This window comes from Macaca fascicularis, chromosome 7 (assembly GCF_037993035.2).
Source record: "Macaca fascicularis isolate 582-1 chromosome 7, T2T-MFA8v1.1".
NCBI lineage: Eukaryota > Metazoa > Chordata > Mammalia > Primates > Cercopithecidae > Macaca > Macaca fascicularis.
Window position 1 is genome coordinate 106,894,157 of NC_088381.1, and position 15,415 is coordinate 106,909,571.

General features: G+C 40.0%; 1 protein-coding gene across 3 annotated transcripts in view; it reads right to left on the bottom strand.

The window, feature by feature from the left end:
• SEC23A (SEC23 homolog A, COPII coat complex component) overlaps positions 1-15,415 on the bottom strand; it is an 80,510-nt gene that overhangs the window by 38,032 nt on the left and 27,063 nt on the right. For 2 of the 3 annotated variants that reach the window (XR_012415739.1, XM_005561130.4), the window contains exons 8-9: positions 5,247-5,405; positions 3,703-3,818 (exon numbers count right to left, since the gene is read on the bottom strand). Coding sequence is in view for 2 of the 3 variants with exons in the window: in XM_005561130.4 (XP_005561187.2) it covers positions 3,703-3,818; positions 5,247-5,405 (275 nt within the window). In the remaining variant the exon portion in view is untranslated. Of the gene's footprint in view, positions 1-444; positions 1,183-3,702; positions 3,819-5,246; positions 5,406-15,415 lie in introns of those variants that run through there. The other variant, XM_073997259.1, reaches the window with a different exon arrangement.

Sequence of the window (15,415 nt, forward strand, 5' to 3'; positions counted from 1 at the left end):
AACACATTTTCATGAGTTTTTGGAAGGGAACTTACTTAATCTGATGAAATCCACAGCTAATATCTTCTAATGGTAGAAGACTAAACAGGGCTGGGCGCAGTAGCTCATGCCTGTAATCCCAGCACTTTGAGAGGCCGCGGCAGGTGGATCACCTGAGGTCAGGAGTTTGAGACCAGCCTGACCAACATGGTGAAACCCTGTCTCTACTAAAAATACAAAACTTAGCTGGGCATGGTGGTGCATGCCTGTAGTCCCAGCTATTCGGGAGGCTGAGGCAGCAGAATCGCTTGAACCCAGGAGGTGGAGGTTGCAGTGAGCAGAGATTGTGCCACTGCACTCCAGCTTGGGCAACAAGAGGGAAACTCCATCTCAAAAAAAGAAAAAAAAAGACTAAACAACTTCCCCCAAAGATCAAGAACAATACAAGAATATTCACTCTCACCATTTTTAATCATTTTTAATAGACATTCCAGCCAGGGCAGTTAGGCAAGGAAAAGAAAAAGCATGCAGATGGGAAGGAAGAAGTAAAACAATACCAATTTGCAGATGACATGATGTTATATAGAGAAAATCCTAAGAAGTCCACAGAAAAACTATTAAAACTAATAAACAAGTTCCACAAGTTTGCAGGGTATAAAATCAACATATAAAAATCAATTGTTGGCTGGGCACAGTGGCTCATGCCTGTAATTCCAGCTCTTTGGGAGACCAAGGCAGGCAGGTAACTTGAAATAAATATGAAAATTAGCCAGGCATGGTGGTACATGCCTGTAATCCAGATACTCGGGAGGCTGAGGCACAAGAATCGCCTGAACCTGGGAGGCAGAGGTTGCAGTGAGCTGAGATTGCACCACTGCACTCCAGCCTGGGTAACACAGCGAGACTCTGTCTCAAAATTTAAAAAATTTAAAATTTTAAAAACTCAAGGCACGGTGGCTCAGGTCTGTAATCCCAGCACTTTGGGAGACTGAGGCGGGCAGATCACAAGGACAGGAGTTCAAGACCAGCCTGGTCAACATGGTGAAACCCAGTATCTACTAAAAATACAAAAAAAAATTAGCCGGGTGTGGTGGCAGGCGCCTGTAGTCCCAGCTACTTGGGAGGCTGAGGCAGGAGAATCACTTGAACTCGGGAGGCGGGTCCAAGCCTGGTGACAGAGCCTGGGTGACAGCGAGACTCCGTCTCAAAAAAAAAAAAAAAAAGAAAAAGCATGAACTAGGTTTCATCAAAATTTAAAACTTTTGTGCTGCAAACAATACCATCAAGAAAGTGAGGGAGGCCGGGCGCAGTGGCTCACACCTGTATTCCCAGCACTTTAGGAGGCCGAGGTGGGTGGATCTCTTGAGGTCAGGAATTCAAGACCAGCCTGGCCAACATGGTGAAACCCTATCTTTACTAAAAATATAAAATAGCCAGGCATGGTGGTGTGCACCTGTAATTCCAGCTACTGGGCAAGCTAAGATAGGGGAATCACTTGAACCCAGGAAGCAGAAGTTGCAGTGAGCCTAGACTGCACCACTGCACTCTAGCCTGGGCGACACAGTGAGACTCTGTCTCAAAAAGAAAGAAGTGAGGGAAAAAACCCGTAACAGAAAATATCTTTAAGTCATATATCTGATAAAGGAATTTATATCCACATAACAAACTATTTTAACAATAAAAAGAAAATCAATAGCCCAAATTAAAAATGCGTAAAGAATCTGAATAGACATTTCTCCAAAGATATACACATGGCCAGTAAGCACATAAAAAGATGCTCAACATCATTAGTCTTCAGGGAAATGCAAATCAAAACCACAATGAGATATTACTTCACACCCACTTGGACAGATATCATCAAAAAGACAGACAATAGGCTGGGCACAGTGGCTCACACCTGTAATCCCAGCATTTTGAGAAGCAGAGGCAGGAGGATCGAGCCCAGAAGTTCAAGACCAGCCTGGGCAACAAAGTGAGACCTCGTCTCCGCAAAACAAAAGTATTAACAATTACTTAGGTGTGGTAGCATGTGCTTGTAGTCTCAGTTACTCAGGAGGCTGAGATGCGAGGATTGCTTGAGCCCTGGAAATTGTGGCTGCAGTGAGTTATGATTGCACACTGCACTCCAGCCTGGGTAACAAAGACCCCATCTCAAAAAAATTAAAATACAGACAATAACAAGTGCTTACAAACATGTGGAGAAACTAGAATCCTCATACTTTGGTAATGGGAATTTAAATTGGTACAGTCACTTGGGTAAACTGTTTGACAGTTCCTCAAAATGTTAAGGACGGACTACTACATGACACAACAATTCTGCTCCTAGATATATACGTAAGAGAAACGAAAACACAATCTCCACACCAAAACTTGAACACAATGTTCAAAGGACCATTATTCACAGTAGCCAAAAAGTGGAAATGAAACGTTCATTAGCCGATGGATTCCTAAACAAAATGGGGTGTATCCATCAAATGGAATACTATTAAATGCACTTTGACCCCTTGTTCCCTTTTTACTCAGCAATAAAAATAAAATAAAATATTAGTACATTCTATAATATGGATGAACCTTGAAAACATTATGCTGAGTAGAAGAAACCAATCACAAAAGACCATTTGATTCATTTCTTTTTGAAACAGTCTCACTCTGTGGCCCAGGCTGGAGTGCAGTGCCACAATCTTCTTGGCTCACTGAAACCTCCACCTCTAGGTTCAAGTGATCCTCCTGCCTCAGCCTTCTGAGTAGCTGGGATTACAGGCAAGTGCCACCACGCCCGGCTAATTTTTGTGTTTTTTAGTAGAGATGGGGTTTTGCCATGTTGGCCAGGCTGGTCTTGAATTCCTGACCTCAGATAATCCTCCCACCTCAGCTTCTTAAAGTGCTAGGATTACAGTTGGGAGCCATGGCACCCGGCTCTGATTCCTTTTTTTCTTTGTTTTTTGAGACGGAGTCTCACTCTATCGCCCAGGCTGGAATACAGTGGCATGATCTCGGCTCACTGCAACCTCTGCCACCCGGGTTCAAGCAATTCTCCTGCCTCAGCCTCCTGAGTAGCTGGGATTACAGGCGCCTGCCACTACGCCTGGCTAATTTTTGTATTTTTAGTAGAGACAGGGTTTCACCATCTTGGCCAGGCTGGTGTTGAACTCCTGACCTCATGATCTACTCGCCTCAGCCTCCCAAAGTGCTGGGAATACAAGCGTGAGCCACAGCATCCAGCCTCTGATTCCATTTTATAAACTATCCAGAACAGGCAATTATCAGCTGTCTAAGGATGAGAGGGTGGTGAGAAGAGAAAGGAGGGAGTAATGGGAAGTAACTGCTAATGGGTACACAGTTTCTAGGGTAATGCAAATGTTCTAAATAAATTATGGTGATGGCTATGCATCCTGTAAATATACTAAAAGCATCAAATTGACATTTTAAATGATAAGTTTATGTATGTGAATTTTATCTCAAAAAAGGTGTTAAAGTAATAAATCAAAATAATAACTTCAAAATATCAAAGTGAGCTTTAGAAACAGACCTTTATAACTCCACACTTTTTAAAAAATTTAAAAGTGTGCTTTACTGAAAGGAATATCAAAAACTACTAACAGATGTGTTGCCCTGAAGTACTGGGGAGATGCCATTTTTCCCTAAATGGTCATTATTGGTGTATATCAGTAAATGTCATCATTTGCTTATAATTACAAAAACTGTAAAAATTTAAATACATACCCAGTAAGGTTGGGACAGCATTTCATCTCCAGGAGACCTGTCTGATCTAATGCACATGCATAGATATCAATAACATGGCCAGTTGTAGCAGCTCGATTAGCCAATGCTTCAAAATGCTACAAAAGATTTTTTTAATTAAAATAATATACAAAATCGTCCTATACATCTTTTTTCAATTAACAAATCAAAATTACCTAAGAAGGACTAAAAGAATAACTCATCATAATTTAAATTATGGTTTGCTATTTAACTTTCTGTAATGTTAATAAAACTATGTAACAACTTCTGTGAGTCTGACATTTTCACATTTTTTTGCCTTAAAAGCCACTCTTTCTAGATAAACCCCTAGGTGAAGCCAAATTTAAAGAAAGGCATCTTGCATATTTTGTTCTTCACACACAAACATAGTAGAAAAACAACAGGCTGGGCGCGGTGGCTCACACCTGTAATCCCAGCACTTTGGGAAGCCAAGGAGGGCGGATCACGAGGTCAGGAGATCGAGACCATCCTGGCTAACACGGTGAAATCCCGTCTCTACTAAAAACACAAAAAATTACCCAGGCGTGGTGACAGGCACCTGTAGTCCCAGCTACTCGGGAGGCTGAGGCGGGAGAATGGCATGAACCCAGGAGACGGAGCTTGCAGTGAGCAAAGACTGCACCACTGCACTCCAGCCTGGGTGACAGAGCAAGACTTTGTCTCAAAAAAAAGAAAAAAAGAAAGAAAAACAATGGAGAACTCTTTTTCCTGGCTAAATCCATACCCAAGTAACAAAAACATCTAAAAATAGAGAAAATACAAAAAGCAGTAAGATAAATGAATCTAAAACCTTTTTTGAAAGGTTTAGAAGCTGTAACCAAGAAAAATTCCAAGCTCATAAAGGAAATTAGTTGGCAAGAAGAAAAAGCATCCACTAACAGTGGCAAAAATTATGTCATAAATTACTTTTAAAAATATAATACTGATGCTATCAAAAAATACATGATACAGCACAAACTAAACTAAAACTGAACTCTAGAGAATTAAAAAATTAAGAGATATTAGCAAATAGAACCAATATAAGAGTGTCAAAAATCAACATTAGTGAAATGTACTTACACAAACCCAAAAAACAGGAAGTTAGATGAACATAAAACAACTTACAAGAAAATGATGGACTATTTAATCTATGAACAATATTCATATCTGAAGGAAAAATTAAGGATTGTCTCTTGGAAATGAAAAACTGAAAAATGTAAAAACAACTTTTCCTAAACAGAAAGACATTCTTTAACATGAATATTTAAAAAGGCATAGAATGTTTCTCTCAGTAATAATTTTTAAGGAGATACCTACTGACACCTACTATGAAGTGTTTAAATATTTCGAACCAGAAAAAGTATAACAAGTTATCAAGAAAAAATGAGTATTTCTCCAATTCTGAATACCAGTTGTAGTATCAAACTGTATAATATCAATTTCTATCAAAAACTATTTGTATTCTTCTGCCAGCAAATGAATATCTGTTTTCTAATAAGGCAAAAAGATTTAAAAGTCGAAATTACCTTAGTTCCCTTTTTAACATATTTGGCATTGTCTTTGTCAATGTCATGCCACGATCTTATAGGTGTCTTCAACTCATCTCCAACCACCATTCCAGGCCCCTGAGTAGCAGGACCGCCGATGAACATCATGATGCGAGCACCAGTGTTGGGAAAAGTACACTATTGAAAAAAAAAGTCCAGAGTTTAAAACAAAACATACGGATATACATTTCTGACAATTTTTTATATATTCCTTCTAAATAAGAAAAAAGCATATATTTTCTAAGAAATAAAATAATCAAATGTTTACAATGAAATTTAAAAACAAAGGTATCTGAACAACTTTCTTGTAAAATCCTATGGTAAATAGTAGTACATTCCTAATTCTAAACTAATCTATGAGCTTAATCCCTATAAACATGGATATTTCTCCTGCTTAACTCATCTTAGACTGGGAAGAGTAGAGACAGAAGTGGAAGAGTGAACATATTTTGTTTTGTTTTGGGTTTTTAATTTTCTTTTTTTACTATTTTTTTTTTTTAGAGACGATCTCACTATGTTGCCAACACTGGACTTGAACTCCTGGGCTCAAGTGATCCTCCCACTTGAGCTGGAATGAGAAGTGCATGCCACTGCACCTGGCTCTTCTACTTTTTTGTTGGTGTTTTACTTTTGTTTTCGATGTTTAGAACATAAGTATAATCAAAAAAAAAAAAAAGGCTGGGCGTGGTGGCTCATACTTGTAATCCCAGGACTTTGAGAGTCCGAGGCGGGTGGGTCACCTGAGGTCAGGAATTCAAGAACAGCCTGGTCAACATGGTGAAATCCCATCTCTACTAAAAATACAAAAAATTAGCCGGGCATGGTGGCAGATGCCTGTAGTCCCACCTACTCGAGAGGCTGAGGCAGGAGAATCACTTGAACCCGGGTGGCGGAGGTCACAGTAAGCCAAGATCATGCCGCTGCACTCCAGCCTGGGAAACAAGGTGAGACTCCGTCTCAAAAAAGAAAAAAAGAGGCTGGACATAGTGGCTCACGCCTGTAACCCCAGCACTTTAGGACGCTGAGGCGGGTGGATCACCTGAGGCCAAGAGTTTGAAACCAGTCTGGTCAACATGGTGAAATCCTGTCTCTACTAAAAATACAAAAATTAGCCAGGTGTGGTGGCACATGTCTGTAGTCCCGGCTACTCAGGAGGCTGAGGCAGGAGAATTGCTTGAACCCAGGAGGCGGAGGTTGCAGTGAGCCAAGATTGCACCACTGCACTCTAGCCTGAGCGATGGAGCAAGACTCCATCTCCAAAAAAAAAAAAAGAAAGAGGCCCAAAGCAGTGGCTCACACCTGTAATCCCAGCACTTTGGGAGGCCAAAGCGGGTAGATCACAAGTTCAGGAGTTCAAAACCAGCCTGGCCAATATGTCTCTACTAGAAATACAAAAAATTAACCGGGCATTGTGGCGGGTGCCTGTAATCCCAGCTACTTGGGAGACAGAGGCAGAGAATTGCTTGAACCCGGGAGATGGAGGTTGCAGTTGGCCAAGACTGTGCCGCTGCACTCTAGCCTGGGCGACAGAGTGAGACTGTCAAAAAAAGAAAGAGAGAGAGAGAGAAAGTACGTATGACTTATACTTCTAGTCCAAGTGAATGGATTGAATACCCCAATCTACTTCCACTTCCTCACAAGGTGTCAGTGAAATAAGAGAAAAGTTGTTGTTTTAGGCAGATCACTTGAGGCCAGGAGTTCAAGACCAGCCTGGCCAACATGGCAAAACCCTATCTCTACTAAAAAAAAATACAAAACTTAGCCGGGTATGGTAGCGCACACTTGTAATCCCAGCTTCTCGGGAGGCTGAGGCAAGAGAATTGCTTGAACCCAGGAGGTGGAGGTTGCAGTGAGGCAAGATCACACCACTGTACTCCAGCCAGGAAGACAGAGTGAGACTCTGTCTAGAATAAAATAAAGTAAAATAAAAAATAAATAGGCCAGACACCGTGGCTCATGCCTCTAATCTCAACACTTTTGGGGGCCAAGGTGGGAGAATCACTTTAGCCCAGGAGTTCAAGATCAGCCTGAGCAACAAAAGGAGACCTGGTCTCTAAAATAATAATAATAATAATAATAATAATAACAAAATTAGTTGGGTATGATGGGACATGCCTATAGTCCCAGCTTCTCAGGAGGCTGAGGTGGGAGGATTGGTTAAGCCAAGGAGTTCGACACTGCAGTGAACCATGATCATGCCACTGCACTCCAGCCCAGGCAACAGAACTAGACTCTGTCTCAAAAAAAAAAAAACCAAAAAGTACATAAAATTTAAAGATAGGAAATCATGGAAGCAGTAGACCAGAAATTTTGAGGAATTCAAACAACAGATTGTACTGGATTATCAAAAGAATCAACAAAACGTATCACAGATATCAAAAGTAAGCCAGATCTTCCCTAAGGAGGATGCCCAAAAAGCTCCATATTTGGAGTCAAAAAATACAAAAAGCAGCCATAAACCAAAGAAGAAACAGTGTTTATCTGTACCTCCAGATACAGCAGCTGATGACAGATTCTGCCATCAGCAATTCCTAAGAACCACTCTCTGTAGAAAGTAGGCCATCTGCCTGGAGAAGGGTCTTTGCATGAAAATAAGAGGCCGAGAGATACAGAACCAAGCACATATTACAATGGATATCACAACAAACATGACAACTCTCAAAAGTTTCTGGAATTAAAAGCATTAAGAAAAATTTTAAAACCTCAATGGATGGGCCAAAAAGCACGTCTGAAGACTGAGTTAGATATATGCAAAACCAAAGCTAAGGAAATCTCATATAAATAGGAGCAAAGAAAGATATGAGGAAAAAAATAAATATATAAAGAAATATAGAGGTCCAGCATCAATGTAATGAATATAGAATAGAAAAAGAGAAACAAATTAAGCTGAAGAATGACAACAGTCTCTAGAATGAAAGGGTCTACCAAAACCAAACATAAAGAAAGAAAAAAATCAAACCTAAATACAGCCTAACAAAATTTCGGAACTCCAAAATTAAAGAGAACATTCTAAAAATGTCTAGTGAAAAAATAAGCTTTCCTAAAAAAAGAACAAGAATGAGACTACATCCAATTATCATCAATAAACTGTACGTCTATGTCAGAACACTAGAGAGGAATGACTTAGATTTCCAAGTGAAGATTATTTTGAAAGTAGAATTCTATAGCCACCCAAAATGCCAATGAAATGAGAGGACCTTTTTTTTTTAATATTTGAATATGGAAGAACTCAGAATATTTATAAGAAACAAAAGACCAACTGGGTATGATTCAAAAGAAGTGACAGGATCCAGAAAAAAATGTAAAAGATATCCTGCAACTTTTATATATGAAAGTATCCTTCCCTGTGCATAATCGCTCTACTTTATTCCACAATTAATATTTGTATTGTCATATTAGAAATGCTATTTTATCTCTAATTTCTATAAGTAGTTATTGGACAAAATAGAGTACATTTTTTAACCTACACTACAGTTTCAGAAGACAATGTAAATGATATAAACTTCATGATAATTTTTTTTTTTTTTTGGAGACAGAGTCTTGCTCTGTTGCCCAGGCTGGAGTGCAGTGGCGCCATCTCAGCTCACTGCAAGCTCCGCCTCCTGGGTTCACACCATTCTCCTGCCTCAGCCTTCCCAGTAGCTGGGACTACCGGCACCCGCCACCACACCTGGCTAATTTTTTTGTATTTTTAGTAGAGACAGGGTTTCACCATGTTAGCCAGGATGGTCTCGATCTCCCGACCTCGTGATCCACCCGTCTCAGCTTCCCAAAGTGCTAGGATTACAGGCGTGAGCCATCGCGCCCAGCCTTTCATGATAATTTTTAAAGTCACATGATTAGCCCGGCACAGTGGCTCACACCTGTAATCCCAGCACTTTGGGAGGCTGAGGTGGGCAGATCATCTGAGGTCAGGAGTTCGAGACCAGCCTGGATAACATGGTGAAACCCTGTCTCTACTAAAAATACAAAAAAATTAGCTGGGTGTGGTGGTGGGTGCCTATAATCGCAGTTACTTGGGAGGCTGAGGCAGGAGAATCGTTTAAACCCAGGAGGCAGAGGTTGCAGTGAGCTGAGATTGCGCCACTGCACTCCAGCCTGGGCAACAAGAGCGAAACTCCACCTAAATAAATAAATAAATAAATAAATAAATAAAATCATATGGTTAACAAATCTGGAGAACAAGGAAAGTTGTCTTCTACTTATTTGTATACACCATTGCATACTGTTTGAATGTTTTCACAAGGTATGATTATTCCTTCTATAACTTTCTTAACTAATAACAAAAATACCCTCTTCATTCTGGGTATCTGAGATAACAGCAGTCATGTAAAGCTGAAAAAATGAAGAAAAGAGCAAATAAAACTATATACAGATACTTTCATAAAACTATGACACAAAGAACATCCAAACTTCAAATTTCCTATAACTGGAGGGAAAAACCCACTAAATCCCTGTGAACTATATCTCTCATGCTCTCATTACAAGTCTCCAAAAAGATCAAGGGCAGTTTGGGAAGAAGTACACGGAAGAGAGAAGAGGGAAGCAAATAGCACGCCTAGAAGAACAACTACAGATTCAAATGAAAACTTAGTAAGAGGCACTAAAGAAAAGAAAAAAACCAAGAGAATGAAAATGAAATAAAGAAATAAAAAGACGACTGAAATAAAAAGCAAGCAAAGAAGACTCAATTTATATAAAATGGGAGTTTTTTTCTTTTGAGACAGAGTATTGCTGTTGGCCAGGCTGGAGTGCAGTGGCATGATCTCAGCTCACTGCAACCTCTGTCCACGGGTTCAAGCAATTCTCCTGCCTCAGCCTCCCAAGTAGCTGGGATTACAGGTGTGTGCCACCATGCCCGGCTAATTTTTGTATTTTTAGTAGAGACGGGGTTTCATCATGTTGGTCAGGCTGGTCTCGAACTCCTGAATTCAGGTAATCCGCCTGCCTCGGCCTCCCAGAAGTGCTGGGATTACAGGCGTGAGCCACCGTGCCTGGCTGGGAGTTCTCAAATAAAATAAAACAATGGAATAGAACTACTATTTAAAGCTATAAGACAACTTTATAGGAAAAAATACATGTAACAAGGGCCTACCACATACTAGAGAAAATTAACCTGCAACAAAAACCCTACAACATAAAGAAAAACTCCTCAAGACCTTCAAGCAAAATGATCAAAAAATTTACAAGGGCAAGAAAATAAGACTGGTATCAGCCTTCCCAAAAAACATCAGCCAAGGTGGGAGAATCACTTGAGATCAGGAGTTCAAGACCAGCCTGGGCAACATGGCAAATTTAAAAATTAGCTGGGCATAGTGGCATGGGCCTGTAGTCCCAGCTACTTGGGAGTAGTCTGAGGCTGGAGGATTGCTTGAGACTAGGAGTTTGAGGCTGCAGTGCTGCAGTAAGCTATGATCACGAACTGCACACCAGCCTGAGCAACAGAGGCTCTGTTTAAAAAAAAAAAAAAAAAAAAAAAATCAAAACACATCAAGGTAAGAAAATAATGAAAAAGCATTTTCCAAAAACTCCAGGAAAAAACAATCAGAAGCAAGGCTTTTTATATCCAACCAAGCTATTCTTCAACTATCAGCACCATAAGAAAAAAGTTTAAACATTCAACAGCCCAGGAAATTCTGTACTCTTAAGTCTTCTTAAGAAATTTACTAGGAAAGCCGGGCGCAGTGGCTCATGCCTGTAATCCCAGCACTTTGGGAGGCTGAGGTGGGCGGAACACGAGGCCAGAAGTTCGAGACCATCCTGGCTAACATGGTGAAACTCCGTCCCTACTAAAAATACAAAAAATTAGCCGGGCATGGTGGCGGGCGCCAGTAGTCCCAGCTACTCAGGAGGCTAAGGCAAGAGAATGGCGTGAACCCGGGAGGCAGAGTTTGCAGAGAGCCAAGATAGAGCCACTGCACTCCAGCCTGGGTGACAGAGCGAGACTCTGTCTCAAAAAAAAAAAAAAAAAGAAATTTACTAGAAGATACAAATAAAACTTACAGCAAAGAATAACATAATCACACTAAGGGCAGTGGAGGGGAATAACCCATTTAACTTATGAACATTATATTTTGTACTATATATTCTCAGAACACTAAACAAATATTGAGCCTAACTCCTAAGCTTCTTTCTAACAGAAGTATGAGCCAGAAACTCTGAAACTATTCTAGATAATCTAGGACTGAGCAAATAAGTAAATATATTTGATAACGGGAGCAGGTTTCTCATAGAGAATGAGTTACAAATATGGAAAAGCGGGAAGGAGAGAATAAACCCTGTGGTATTGAATTGAACATACTTGAAAGAATTACTGGTTTTTAATATAAATTTATTTTAATAGAGATCATAGATGTATACTGGAGTATGTAGACATATATGCACACACATATACTTATAATTTTATATACATATATAGATACACATATATGCACATACATTTTTTTTCTTAGCTCCATCCACTTGGACCTAAGATTAATGACACCCAGGGTAAGGGTGCACATGAAGCATTATCTTCTACTTGGTAGAATCAAGGCTAAAAGGAAACAGGGCTCCTAAATGGTTCATTTCAGGTCCAGAGCAGGAAAAGGATAAGATGAGCCCTGAACATCTTACTATACCAGAAAGGAAGTATTTAAGCAAACATGCAGCATTTAATAAGGACCCAGAAGCAGCTTGAAGAGGCTCCCACTAGCCAAATCTGGGAAAACCTAAGCATCAAAGTAAATAATGACAGTAAAGGAATATATCTTGTTGTATAAAATAAGAATATAAGAATCCACCCAGTGTGTATTCTGTATGTATTTACATATATATGTGTGTGTGTATAAGTTTATATATATATATAAATATGTAAATAGGAGAGGAGAAAAAGCTCTTCCTCAAGTAGAAAGCCAATTAATAAATGTAGAAATGATGGAATTAGCCACTATTTGGCATGCATCATAATAATAATTGATTAGAAAAGACTCATCAATGGATGCTAAACTAGTGAGTAAAACTTTGCTCAGTACACTGGTTATTCACATATTTTCAAGGTATCTCCTAATAAGATATTTATAATTACAATAAGAAAACTTGTAACTTTACAGTGGCAAAAACAACCTTAACCAAGTAAGGAAAGTTAACATCAGCAGTAATGAAACAAATCAGCATGGGGGTTTCTAATATTTTGCAATATTTATTAATTACAAAGGGGTAAAAAAGAGTAATTTTAAAGTGGAGAGCCCTGGCAGATACAACCTTAATGAATGACCAAAGTGAATATCATCAGCAATGGTACAAATGAAAACCATGTGCCACCTGTAAGATGCAACAATAAGAACACAGCATTACTTCTGCGATATTCCCCCCAAAGATGCAAGACCCGAACCAAATTACGAGGATACTTCAAGACAAACTCAAATTGAAGAATGTTTTACAAATAACTGGTCTGAATCTTCCAAAGTGTCAAGATCAGGAAGATTAAGGAACTGTTCCAGGCTGAAGGAGAGTAAATAGATATAGCCATAAATGCAGAACGGAACTAAATCCTTTCAGTAAAGGAAATTATTGAGACAACTGGTAAAACTTGAATGGGGTCTGAGAATTAGCTGGTCGTAATGTATCAGTGTTAATATTTTAATAGTTTTATACTGTGGTTATATAGGAGATTATCCTGGTTCATAGGAAATATAAAGTTTCAAGAGGTTGGGACTATCATATCAGCAACTTAATCTTGTGAAAGGAAAATAAATCTTGGGACCCCAAAATTATTAAACAAAAAGGAAAAGTCAAGCTGGAAACTGCTTAGGGCAAACCTATCTCCCATTCTATTCAAAGTCATCCCTCTGCTCACTAAGATAAATGCATATCTGATTGCCTCCTTGGGGAAAGGCTAATCAGAAACTCAAAAGAATGGACCTACGTGTGTCTCTCACCTACCTGTGACCTGGAAGCCCCTCCCTGCTTGAGGAGCTTCCAGGTCCCACCTATCTGGATGGAACCAACATACATCTTACATATATTGATTGATGTCCCATGTCTCCCTAAAATTTATAAAACCAATTGTGCTCTGACAACCTTAGACGCATGTCATCAGGACCTCTAGAGGCACAAGTCCTCAGCCTTGGCAAAATAAACTTTCTTTTTTTTTTTTTTTGTTTTTTTGAGATGGAGTCTCACTCTGTCACCCAGATTGGAGTGCAGTGGCGTGATCCTGGCTCACTGCAACCTCTGCCTCCCGGGTTCAAGTGATTCTCCTACTTCAGCTTCCCAAGTAGCTGGGAATACAGGCACCTGCCACCACACCCAGCTAATTTTTTTGTATTTTTAGTAGAGACAGGGTTTCACCATGTTGGTGAGGCTGGTCTCAAACTCCTGACCTCAAGAGATCCACCCACCTCGGCCTCCCACAATGGTAGGATTACAGGCGTGAGCCAACGCACTAAGCCCAAAATTAACTTCCTAAATTAATTGAGATTGTCTCAGATATTTGGGGTTCACAATCTCAAAGTTTGGAGAAAAAAAAAATTATTTATATACTTCTTGTACCTTTTCTATAAATTTGATAGCATTTCAAATTTTTTTACAAACATTTTAAAGAAAAATTTTGTTTTGTTTTGTTTTTGAGATGGAGTCTCTGCATGATCTCGGCTCACTGCAACCTCCACCTTTCGGGTTCAAGCGATTCTCCTGCCTCAGTCTCCCGAGTAGCTGGGATTACAGGCACGTGCCACCACGCCCGGCTAATTTTTTTTTGTATTTTTAGTAGAGACAGGGTTTCACCGTGTTAGCTAGGATGGTCTTGATCTCCTGACCTCGTGATCCGCCCTCCTCAGCCTCCCAAAGTGCTGGGATTACAGGCGTGAGCCACCGCACCTGGTCACTATTTTGTAATTCTAAAACTAAGATACGTATAGTATAAAATTTTCAAATGCTACTAAAACTCCACTTATTGCACCACTGTTAATATCTGGGTGAACTTCTTTCCAGAATCATGTCTGTACAGGATATATGCAAAACAATACATAAGACAATACACTGTAGGAAAACACTTCACATAGATAAAATCACACACTCACTGTCCTATAACTGATTTTTTTTTTGACTTAATATTCTTTTGTACATACCATTTCCTATAATACTGGGAAATATATTTTTTCCTCTCCTTTCCTGACACACAGCTCCTAAAAGCCTTGGAATCTGTAGAATAAGACTACCTTTTATTTTTTATTTTTGTTTTTTGAGACAGAGTCTCACTCTGTCACCCAGGTTAAAGTGCAATGACACGATCTCAGCTCCCCGCAACCTCCACCTCCTGGGTTCAGGCAATTCTCCCTGCTTCAGCCTCCCAAGTGGCCAGGATTACAGATGCCCACCACCATGCCTGGCTAATTTTTGTATTTTTGGTAGAGATGGGGTTTTGCCATATTGGTCATGCTGGTCTCGAACTCCTGACCTCAGGTGATCTGCCCACCTCAGCCTCCCAAAGTGCTGGGATTACAGGCATGAGGTGCCCAGCCAAGAGGGCCTTCTGTATGCTAATAAAATGACTCCCACATAGCTTCAAGATGGGGGCTGGTCACGGAAAAGACTAAAGCATGATTAGAAGGTTGAGACTTTCAGTTCCACACCCCCAACCTCCAGGAGAGAGGGGATAATGGCTAGTGATGTAATCAATCACGCCTATGTAGTGAAGCCTTCATGTAAACCCAAAAGAACAGTTTGGAGAGCTTCCAGACAAATGAATATGTGGAGGTTCTTGGAGGGTGGTACCCCAGAGAAGGCAAAGAAATTTGGAACCCCTTCTCCCACACCTCAGTCTATGCATCTAGTCCATCTGACTGTTCATCTATATTCTATGTAATATCTTTATCATAAACCAAGAAACATAAAGTGTTTCCTCGAGTTCTGTGAGCCATTCTAGCAAATGAATCAAACCCAAGGAGAGTGTTCAATTTACAGCCAGTCTGTCAGAAGTATAGGTGACAACCTACTACTTGTGACTGGCACTGAAGTGGGGGGCAGTCTTATGGGACCGAGCCCTCAATCTGTGAGATGTGATGTTATCTCCAGTTAGACAGTGTCAGAATTGAACTGAATTACAGGACACCCAGCTGGTATTGAAGGCAGAACTGTTTTGTTGGTATGTGAGGGAAAACCACAGA